Raw genomic sequence first — 12,270 nt, forward strand, 5'->3', positions numbered from 1 at the left:
CTGCCTCTGCCCCACCCCCATCCCGCCTCTTCCTGCCCTTGTCCACCTCAGGTCCTGCCTCCCACCCTGCCTCTTCCTGCCACGCCCTGCCCCACCTCTTCCCGCCCAGTTACACCTGCTCCCCACTGCTCCCCCTCCCTCCCAGCGCCTTCTGCATGCTGCAAAACAGCTGATTATGGTGGGCAGGAGGCACTGGGGGGGTGGGAGCTGCTGCTGCTAGTGGGTGCTAAGCACCCACTAATTTTTTTCTGTGGGTGCTCCAGCCCTGGAAAACCCACGGAGTTGGCACCTATGGTGTTTGCTTTGGTTTGCTGGGTTTTTTGAAACTATGACTTTTAAAATTCTTGTCATTATTTTTTTAGTCTATAATCTAGTTCTTCAATAATGGTACATTGTGAAAATTCTGAATTTCAAATATGTAATGCTGGAACTTTTCCAGATTTCCATTACCAGCCAATATATAAAATTGCACAAGAAAAAAAATCAGAAATATCTGTTTAAGATGAAATAGGATCATCTTAAGGAGAGATATCCAAGAGAACATTGATCTAATGGAGAATTTTCATTTTGTTCCAACAGTTGGTGTGACACCCTGGCACCCCTTTATTCACCACTGTCAGATAATTAGGATATGTTTTGCACAAAGTATGCTTTGTGAGGTATCATTCTAAAAGTCTTGATCTGCTAGACAATATCTCGTTGGATTGTTTGTGCTATTATCATATGTGAAGTTATGAAGTCTGGCTATGTATGTGTTACTGAAACATACTGTAAGGTTGAAAACACCCACAAGCAGCCTTTCAGGTACAACATTAAAAGGTCAAACCATGTTAATGGCTTATTGAGGAAATGCACACAAGCACAAGGATTACCCCAGATCTGTGTAGAAACCTCTCAGAGATAACAATACACAATGGGAACTGTTTGACCCAGGTCACAGCAAAAGAGCTTTCCAGGAAGTGGGAAGAAGATATAAATGGGGGAAATTACATCATTATGGTACCTCACTCTCCCTACAACAACACACCTGGAAACACCCGAAGAACAAAGACTGAACTGGGAGAAGTGATGGTCCCAAGCTAGAGGGATTTCTAGACTGTGTATGAAAACTTGAGAAACCCAAGCTGCAAAGCAAAGGCAGCTTGTGCTTTAAGAATCTGCCAGCCCATTTATCACTCAGGGTTAAAATTTGCTAATTCATATCCTACCTATCTAGTATGTTAAGCTCAGTTTGCATTTTTGTTTATTTACTAGGTAATCTGCTTTGATCTGTTTGCTATCACTTATAATCACTTAAAATCTATCTTTTTGTAGTTAATAAATTTATTTTATGTTTTAATCCAAACCAGTGTGCATTTGACTAAGGTGTCTGGGGAAAATCTCTCAGAGATAACAATACACAAGTGTGCATGGTCCTCTTCACATTGAGGGAGAGGCAGACTGGATATTAAACCCATATACTGGCCAGATTTGACCAGAGCAGGACAGTGCTGCTCTGGGGTCGTAGGCTGGGAGGCTGGTAATTAGAAAGCCCTGCATGTAACTGCAGCTGGTGTGTACCTACCTGTGTGAATGCTGGTGAAAGCGCAAGCTTGGAGGGCTTTGCAGCTTGTCACAGCAGCACAGTGTGAGAGAGAGCCCAGGTTGATGGGTCAGAGGGCTCAGTGGCACCCCCGGGGGAACCTGTCACAGTTGGTTCACTATTTGTTGTACACTCAGTATTTTTGCAGTTTTACACAATTCCATAATATGGGACAAATCTTTGGGTGGTATAAACTGCCATAGCTCCATCAACTTCCATTTAAATAAGTGCAATGAAAGGACTGTTGGCAGTGTTGCTGCCTTATTTCTAGGTGTTAATGATATTTTCAGAAAGCCAATACATAAGTACTTTATGGGATAGGGGAAAATTTTGGACCTGTCATCATTGATGGTGGTTCTTAATTTACAAAAGGCCAAGATTTTTCTGTTGAACTGAAATAATTAAAAATGTTAAGAATATAAACAAGCTCTATTACTGTTTTTTATTTCAAAATCAAGATAATTACTTCAACAAGAATTTGAACTGAAATTATTTAGATTCTGCTTTAATCCACAAAATTATTATTTTAATTTGGTGTTAGAGAAATATGTCTTGATTTAATTTTATACAGTACAAAAGGCGAGGTTTCAGTCTTAAACAGGGGGAGGACTACTGTCTCTCTTTAATACTTCCTGTAGCATTAATTCATACAGAGGACAGCAACAATGAGTATTTCACTGCAGCACACTGTATATTTCTATAATTTCTAGGCCCAAATATTTCAGTCTTCACTGTAGACAGAGGAATTTAGCCCTTAGACTATGAACAAATTTGTAGTCTGGGTGCAAAAAACTAACTAACTTCTCATGGTTTTGTATGGATACCATTATGCTCTGCATGCATATAACAATTGTGAAAACTCCTCACCTTCTCATCAGCTGCCACACCAATGCCAAGGTCAGAGTTGCATTGCCATCATTTAGGTCCTGTCCAGCAATACCAACCAGGGAGAATTTGGCCTTTGTCTTCCCAATTTCCACTGCATAATTACAATTCTCAATCTAAAAATGCAATGTTTAAACTTTATAGGTATGAAAAATATTAATATCACATATAGGCTTAATAATATTTTGAGCGATCTTGTCCCAGTGTTACCCATGCTGAGCCTGGGGACCATGTAAAGTCTATTAACTCTTTCAGAACTACTTTTAAGTCATTATACTGCTGCACCATTTTTGAAGATCAAAATAAAAAATTTTAAGATTCCTGTGAAATCTTATTCCCAGTTGAATGAATGAAAACCATAGGTGTTGGAACTAGGGGTAAGGGGGGTGCTGCAGCACCCCCTGGCTCGAAGGGGTTTCCATTATATACAGGGTTTACATTTGGCTCTCAATGGCTCTCAGCACCCACACTATAAAAATTGTTCCAGCACCCCTGATGAAAACATTACATTTCACAGGAATCTCTGTCTGACAGAGCTGAGCATATGGAGTCAAAGTGTAAGCTGCTGCATCTCCACTGAAGTCAATGAAGTTGCACTTGCGTACACCAAGGCTGAGTTTGGATCATAGAGAAAATAAGGAAAAGACAGACCCAGCCACAGGAACTTGGAGAAGGGTTATGGAATTCACTGTAAAATGTAAGATCCTAATTATAGATGCTGAGATTCTAAAATATAAAAGAAATGTGTCTGTTATAAATGAATCTAAGTAAATGCCTCCTATGTTGTAATCTAAAACTGCCAATGTATGTGTAAAAAAGGAGTTCTCACTTCACCATAATCCAATCATAACGGTCCTTTCTGCCTTAAAAATCTAGGAATATGAATCCTAAGCAATCAGAGTGAGTCTTTTTTATATTTAGCATACAAAATCTTTACAGACTTGCTTAAATAACAGCTAATCAATACACTTTGTCTCTATTTTTGGTGTTTCCATAATCATATAACTGACCAAAAAAACCTAGATTTTGCAAGGCCTGTACAAACTCAAACAGCCTACTGTAAAATTGCATGGTGAGGGAACATCCCACACATTAACCCTCTCATCCAGTATCTAGGTCCTGATTTTTTACTTTTCACAAGGATTCTAATGTGAACAAATGTTAGTTTCTGAAGTAACTCAAGTGTACCACACTGAGCAGAACTCATACAGCATAGACTAGCATTAATAAATTAAATTAATTTTCCCAGCTTCTCATACTACCAAAAAGTGATTGTGTAAAAACCAAGAAGAAGATACATACTGCAAAAATACTCCTTCTTCCTTGGGAAAATACCCCAGGGAATTTTAAGCAGGATTGTCTCAGTAAAACTGAAATATGTAGCCAACTTAACTAAGAGCTAACAGTCCAGGGACACAAGCTCACACAATTCAAGATGATACAATACAATGCAGTAGTAGGTGTCCATTATAACTGGAATGCACCACAGAATATTTACTGACTTTTTTCATGTTACCACCAAGTGCAGGATACGGAGGTTTGTTAACATGGTTCCATTCTACTGGCACACGAATCATTTCATACAGCTGGAAGATCACTAAAGCATCAGCAAGGTCACTAGATCAAAGCAGCAGAAAAACAATTGAGAGTACTTTTTAAGTAAATTAACAAGAATACGAGACCCCTGAAAATGAACAGATGAGAGAGTTCAAAAAAGAAATTCCACTCACATAAATAACAAAACAAAACCCTGCACCAGTCTTGGAACAGGTTTCTCCACATTTATGCCTTCCATTGGTTGATCCCTCCCATAAGTTAAATTAATTTCACAGTTTTGTTGTTCTCACAACTCTCACTGAATAGGCATGACCACTGACTGTTCCTAGATATTGAATTTATAGCTGGTGTAGGGAAGCAACCACTAATAGTTAAAGTTGCCAAACAGTTGCCATGAAAATCCTCCATTTTGAGTTGTTCAGACCTTTCTGAAACATTCAAGGCTGAAATTCTCCAAGCTTGGTTTCTGTCCAGAGGTGAACATAGTTAAAAAGATTAAGCAAAAATAGTGTATCAGTCTTTGAGTAAGAAGAGAGTTAAAAAAACTATTATTTTCCCCATTATAACAACTAATCTATACTATAGACAACCTCACTTTATATGAGTTATAAAACAAAATGGGCCAATAAATCCTAGCAGCATGAACACATGGAATCAGGTTTTACCAACAACATTTAAACATATACACATCATTGTTGCTCCCTATATTACATTTTCAATTTGCTTGGATATGAACTAACTCCCTGTGCAGCACAATTTAAAAAATGATGAGAAATGTCAGAAAAGTAAGTGGATTTAATTTTTTAACCCTCTATATATTTGAAGATTCCCTGAGTGCAAAAGTTCCTATTTAAACTAGTAATAGAATAAATAAAAAAATGTTCGCTATAGTTAGTCTCTGAGAGACACAGCAGAGGGAGGAAATCCTTGTCAGTGTTAAGTGTACCTTCCAATATTTGGTTCTTTTTAGGTGAATGTGAAGGTTTAGCAAATCAGCTTGGATGCAACAGAGTATGAAAAAATATAACCAGCTCTTAACTATTTGAAGGAAGCCAGCAATACCTTTTCTAGTTAGCTTGCAGATATTACTGTGAAATGAGTGGAGGTTAGCCCTGTGAGCCTACCATGATCACACCACCCGCAACTCCTCCTAGTCTACTGTTAGTTCAGAAATGATCTTAGTTGCCTACATCACTTACTGAATAGTATTTTGCACTTTCTAGTTTCTTTCATCCAGGGATCTCAAAAGTCTTTTATAAACCTTAAGTCTCACCAAAATCCCTTTGAGATAGTTTAAATATTATTATATCCTTTTTACAGATGAATAAATGGAGGCACACAAAGGGTTTGTATAGGGTAGACTTTTTGCCCCAGACCTCCTCCTGGAGCTACTACCAATACAAATCCACTGGTGGTAACAGTAATGGAAGATCTGAGGTGCTGGAAACAACAGCTCTTTTAATCATCATGGCATAGTGTAGTCATCCACCCCACAACAACTGCTTATGCTATGGGACCAGAGAAAAGTGTCAGAGTTGGATGTAAATTTCCTGACATATCTGACATTTACTCTTATCATTTAATAGTTGACACTAATTCTCATAACATGTTTTACTTGCTGTATAGTATGAAATCCTTTTCTCTCAGAACAATTAACACTTACCTTATCTTAATTCCTGACATTCCATATTAGGTTCTAGGTAACACCCAAACCAAATGTTTTAGACTAGCCAGTGCTCTACTTGCAAACTCACTGCAACAGGCTCACTACTTGATTTTTGCTTTTTAAAAAAATATTAAGTAATGCTGTTTTCTATTATTTATAGTTCTGCTGGAAATGCAGCTTCACTTTCTGGATATCGTTTTTGTGGGGTTTTCCAGTTAGACATAAATGTCTATTTAATTGCATCTAAAAGAGCTAATGACTAAATAAATAACTAAATAAAAATCAGAACTCAGAGTTTTACCTGTACAAGTGGTTAATATATGGGCTTACACCCAGAGAATTCATCCAGTTCCGGAATGTCCTCTCTTCCTTACTTTCTCCTATAGTAATAGATGTAATCCATATTAATGACTTGGAGAAGATGTTTTAAAAGGCCAGGTTTAAATCATTTATATGCATACACCACCAAAAGTTATTCTGAATAGTTCCTGTGCTACAATTTTTTTCTTGAAAATGTGTGTACCTTTTCTATAGGAGTAATCTCTATTGGCCAAGGGATGGAGAAAGTCCTGAAACATTCAAGATCTCTGGATTCTGGGCAAAAGGCCAGACACATCACAGGGAAGACTTGGGGAATATATTTTCTATAAAAATGTTTTTCCATACAATACAATTATTGGTTTGTATTTTAGACATTTAAGATTTGTATTGTGGGGCAAGTGCTGAGGAATAATAGTAATGTTAATGATCAAGAGTAATCCACTAGAAGCTAGTTTGGTTGATAAACAGCAAGTTTAAATCTGTTTTATGTGGCATCTGACTGTCAAAGGTATTTCTAGAGCACCTATTGTCATGGTATCTTAATCTCTTAAAGACAGTACAACTTCTGTCCTCTCCCCAGAGAACCCCAATATTTGCTGCTTCTACATACAGTACTTCTCCAGCAGAAGCTCAAAGCGCTGGGGACATAATCCTTTCCCTTGAGAGACTTTTCCAGTGCAATAGACCTCACGTTTTCAGTTTGCATGGCTGCAGACTCAATATGACAGCATTGCATTGGTTAAGATGTCTTCCCAACCAAGAGAGCTAGATGCTTCTTGAAGTTTTAAATGGCAACTTTGCTTCTGGGGAATCCAGAAAATTCTGTGGAAAGACAAATCTGCACTTTCCACAGATCTGAATTGTCCTTATTTACCTGGATGACTAGGAGCTGCTTTCCCACTCTGACAGAATGATTTGCCAGGCTACTGTTTTTCCCTAGTACTTGTGGAGCTATGCTTCCCATGTGCACTCTTATTTCCCAACTTCCTCTCTCACTCATCCTTGTTTATTGACCAGGAAGTACCTGGTATTACAATACTTTTCCTTGTGTACCTTTTCATTAAACATCTGTGTTACACTATTTATGATACAATACAGCACATGCCATTTGCTTTTCAATAAATAGCACGTTTAAGAAATAACAATAAGAAACACTTAAGATGAAAATGTGTGCCTGGATAATACTTATTATTCTGTTAGGATTGATCCACAGTACACAAGTTACAGCTTTTTCTCCCTGCTCAGGGATGTTTTTATTTAAGAGAGGTGAACTATCCTGAAATAGTGGAAGAGTGGTAGTCACAGAACTTGAATGCAGCAGCATCTGAACGAAGTTTTGATTTACTTTTTGTTTGTTTCTTAATAGTTAATGTTACTGAGTATGTTCAAACTGGGTTAAACAACAGAAGAAGAATCTCATTTGGTCTTGTAATTAGAGCTGGACAGAGAACAATTCCATTTTGCAACAACTTTTGAGGTTTTGAAATTTATTTTCATTCTCCATTGGAACAAAATCAACATCTTTCAAATGTTTTTGCAAAATGGAATTGTGTCAAAATGACCATCATCAGATTAAAAAGGTCAGGGTTTTTATTCAGGTGTCTCTCTAGTCACCAGTGACAAGAGAGCCCCAGATCTCAGAAACCTGTCAATTAAAATGTTGTCAAAAATGATACATCTCTGTGAAATGTATCAGCTTCGTTGATACAACGTATTCCGACAAAGTACCTTTAGTCAAAAATGTTCCAACCTGCTCTAATTGTAATTAGTATTGGGATTAATTTTAGGCACATTGGAAATTTACAAGACTTTCATTCTACAGCACATTTTTTAAGTTTTGAGGTCTTTCAGTCATGTGTAATTCAGCATTCCTGGTTTCACTTTCAAACTGATGTTTACTAATAAAAACCTACCCCAAAAAAGAAACAGCATTTATTGATAAATGTGTGTTAAAACAAAACAAAATGGAAACTATTTTAACACTCAACCCACTCCCTGCATTTCTGTCATCATTTCTTGTCAATTTCATAGTTGAAGGACTTGGTGAGAGGCTAACCCATGCCAAAAAGTTGCCAGATTAGGCCTAAACAATTTGATTGCACCACAGGATATTTATTTAAAACTTTCCAATATTTTTCTGTTAAAAATATTCAAAACTAGAAAGACTATATATTAAGAACATTAGAATGGCCATACTGAGTCACACCAATGCTCCATCTAGCCCAGTATCCTGTCTTCCGACAGTGGCCAATGCCAGGTGCTTCACAGGGAATGAACAAAACAGGCAATCATCAAGTAATCCACCCACTGTCATCCACTCCCAGCTTCTGGCAAGCTGACAAGTACTAATTTAAGGAGAATAGAAACGATATATTCTGGACCTAAATCCCTTTTTGGATTAGTGGAGATTTTAAGACCTATCAATCTCTTGGTTAGTTTGGGGTAATTAAAAATCAATCCCTGACTGAAATGTAGGACATTGGTCCATTCCCAAGACAAAAGCCAAATGCTTCCAGGAAAACATACTAAGGAAACATAGATACTAAAGGAAATATTGTGCAACTCCACTCACACTGAGAATCTTAAAGAGCATGCTGAACACTGCCAAAAGAATCCAAACTAGACAAATAGGAGCAATAGCGTGCAAGTTGAAAAATGCAGTTCTGACTAGTAGGAATTCAGGAACTAAAAATAGCTTACTATATTTAATATGCCATTCTAAAAAAGATCCTTTATGATGCATCACATAAGAATTCTTAAGTTTTCCAGGTGGCTGAAAACTGACCAGCCATTTTTTCCATTTTCTTGTTCAAAAAATATCGTGTGAACAACTGTGGGGGCATATATTCTGCTACATGGTGCAAAAGAAAGTCAAATAATGGAAACCCCAGAGGGTTTCCTCCTATCCAGAGGAGAAAGATGGCTATGAGATAGCTTCCCTCATATCACACGGCCACTTCTCTCCTCTCTGACACCACTGTACTAGGCAGCTGAGTGAGGAGTAGCCAAGAGGATGGTCATAGGTGTCCAAGAAATGGCTATTTAGTTCTCTCTCAGTGCAGCAGAACATTTGGTGAAATTTGCTACATAAGTTACTATTGCCCTGAGTAGAAATAATTTCCCCTCTGTGGCTTTAACAGCCCATGGAAGGAGTATGAGCTGCCAGTTGGCCAGGCAGTGACACCACAGTGGAGACAAAAAGTATACTGGGGGGAACATGGATGGGCGATGTTTCATTGGACAGAGATTTTTAGGACCCAGCCTTCTATGAGAAATGGAAGCCCTGCCCCCAGTTGTTTTACTTTCCTGACAGATCCCACTCCCAGAGGGCACAATGCAAAAGAGCAGTAGCCCAATAAAGGTCATGCAACTATGGGGGTCAGTGCTTTTCTTCTGTGCAGTTTTATACGGGAAGAAGAGCACCTTGAAAGGGCCTGTCATTTGTCCCTATACATGCAGATCACCACAGAGATTAAGCATTATCCAATACATGGAAAGGAGGAAATGCTCAGCCAGCTTTCATTAACTTAAACCCAAACAACATGGGAAAGGACAGGGATGACTACACTCTGCTCTTTCATGGGGAAATAATCACTAGTAGGAAGGGGAAGAATTTAAAGAAGGAAAATGAAGCCTTTTCTGTAGGTGTATAGTTAAAGTTTCATCCACCCTCCAGCCAACTTTTCCTAGGCATTAGATGCTGGATCTTGTGTGGGTAATTCAAGAGAATTGTGTGGGTAATTCCACTGAAAGAAGCTAGATGGTATTTGTATTGAATTGAGGAAGTCTTGCCCTCATATTATAAATGCATTATGTTATAGCTGTGTTTTTCATGATTGTGACGGCATATTAAAACAAAGATAGCAGTGTAAGAACAATGCAAAACCAACCAGGAGAAAAGGACAAAAGTGGTTATAGTCTTAGAAAAATCAAAAAGATTTCAGGACAAATACATTTACGGGGTATAGAAAAGTACTAAATACAGTACCTAAATTAGGAGGGGTCAAATCTGCATTTCATGAGGCAAAATAGGAAAGTGTTATAAATTATGAGTCAGATTATGACAGCCATCGATGACAAAACTATAAACAAATGAATGTTTTATCCTTTATATAACAACACCAGGGGAAAAACAATACTGGTGTGAATGCTGCTCATACTACAGTATTCAAAGGGAAATGAAGAACAGAACAAAACACTACCAGTAATGCTTTCTGTCTGAAATATATTTATTTTGATTATGCAAATGTATGTGACTGCATAGTTATATGATAGATAGAGGAGAAGAAGAGAGAGTTGTATCATTGCCATGATATATATAACAGTATTTGGACTCTCCTCATCTCTAAAATGGATATTATAGGGTTGTGAGTTAAAGTTGCCTGACACTTTACATTACAAGACCCTGTATTCAGTTACTTATAATTTTCCAAATTTTAACTGGTAAGGCTGAAATTTTCCATGCCAGATCTCTGGCTTGGTCTAAATATTTTTGTAACGTTTCAGCAAAATGATTCAACTATTTCTGAGAACGAGATTAGAGAAAATTTTTTTGTTTGTCCATGTTAAAAAAGTTGATACAAACCATTTCAGTGAGAGAAGCTCTAACATCTCCATGCTTTGGTACAGAGACCTGAAATTTGGCAGAGGTGTTACATTAGCATAAGGAATGTGCCTTTTGCCATCCATGTGAAAATCCACCTGAATTTGACCAAGTTTTGAGCCTCTGAAAACTGCAACTCATTAGAGATTTGTTAAAGTTTGGCAGCATTTCTCTGAAGATTCTGACTGCATTGAGTATATTCCATCCCCACAAAGTTCCTAATGCCAACTGTACTGAGCATGTCCTTCCTCATGGAATGACTAAGCATGCTGCATCACAAATTTTGAGGGAAAGAATAGGACTTTTCCTGCAAATGTTCCTTCTGAGTGTCAAGGAAAGCTGTGGTGCCTGACACTAAAACTGAGAAGAGGGAGACTGTATCTCTTATGCTCTCAGTGCCCCCATGGTTGCCCGCCAGACAGCCTGGAGGAGAAGAAAGCAGCAACTTGACTTGCCGGAATGCAGAGGGTGAGAAGTGGGAAGAAACACAGAGAGACAGCTGGAGACAGAGGGGCAGACTGAAAAATCCAGGTTGTGGGAGACTGAAGAAATGAGGGTCAGGGACAGGCTAGGCACAATGGGAACAGAAAGGAACAGGAACTGGTTATGGGAAAACAGGAGCAGAGAGAGGGATAGGAGAGGCAGGCTGGAGGAGATAGGGCAGAAGGCTCTGTAACCACTTGAGTGCACTCCCCTTCAGAACCAGGAATAGAATTCAATATTCTCGAGCCTTAGTGTTCCTCTGCTGCCAGCAAATAGTTTTGCTACTTTTCTATATAATTATATACAATATTAATATTAGAGATGGACCCGAATTCACGCATCCCAAAATGTGGGGAAGTATGGTATAAATCCAGCCCCAAATTTCCCAGTTGACACCTATCACTATAATGTATGAAATCAAAACTACAGCTCTTGACATCCTCCCTCTGTGGGTCTGGGTCTGAACTCTGTAGCTTTGGACCATTTAATATACACATATTAACCTCAGAAATTAGGAAGTTGCCTGCTGCCTGTAACAATATAAAATTGAGATATAGCAGAATGCGGTTTTGTATCGGTGGACTTCATATCATATTATAGATCGTGGCAGGGATGGGGAGAGCGGATGGTTTTATGTGACCAACCTATAGGCAAAATTCATTACTGAGTTCTATTCACTACTGATTTATACTGTACCTGAGATCCATATTCTTGTTCACATTTATGTAATTCATTTTAAAGACATTTCTTAATCATGTGGCACTTTGGGCATGGGTGGCGGGTGGAGCCCCTCTCTGGGGAGGCTAGCCCCCAGCTCTGCCCCTTCTGTTCGTGCCCTCCCCATGGCCAGAGTCTCGAAACCCCCCGTCCCACCTCCCATGGCCAGAGCCACTAGCCCCCCACACACACACTACAGGAGTCCCCCCCACATTGCAGGAGCCCCGAGCCCTCCTGCACCTGCCTGGAGGAGCCCTGGTCCAGCCACAGCCTGGAGTGCCCCCGCCAGCCCTCGGCTAGAGGAGCCCCAGGCCAGCTGCAGTTCAGAGCGCTTCTCCTCCCCGCTGCCCAGAGGAGCCCCAGCCAGGCTGGCTGAAGCCCCGAGTGGAGGAGCCCCACAGGACTGGCTGAAGCCCCGAACCCCCAAACCTGCCTGGAGAAGCCCGGGCCAGCCAC

General features: G+C 39.3%; 1 protein-coding gene across 9 annotated transcripts in view; it reads right to left on the reverse strand.

Moving 5' to 3' along the window:
- Positions 1–12,270, reverse strand: part of PLS1 (plastin 1) — an 86,563-nt gene that overhangs the window by 6,510 nt on the left and 67,783 nt on the right. For all 9 annotated transcript variants that reach the window (XM_039489941.1, XM_039489938.1, XM_039489940.1 and 6 more), the window contains 3 exons: positions 5,992–6,070; positions 3,970–4,084; positions 2,450–2,583 (listed from right to left, as the gene is read on the reverse strand). In XM_039489941.1, coding sequence (XP_039345875.1) covers positions 2,450–2,583; positions 3,970–4,084; positions 5,992–6,070 — 328 coding nt within the window. The remainder of the gene's footprint in view (positions 1–2,449; positions 2,584–3,969; positions 4,085–5,991; positions 6,071–12,270) is intronic.

Source organism: Mauremys reevesii, linkage group 9 (genome assembly GCF_016161935.1).
Source record: "Mauremys reevesii isolate NIE-2019 linkage group 9, ASM1616193v1, whole genome shotgun sequence".
NCBI lineage: Eukaryota > Metazoa > Chordata > Testudines > Geoemydidae > Mauremys > Mauremys reevesii.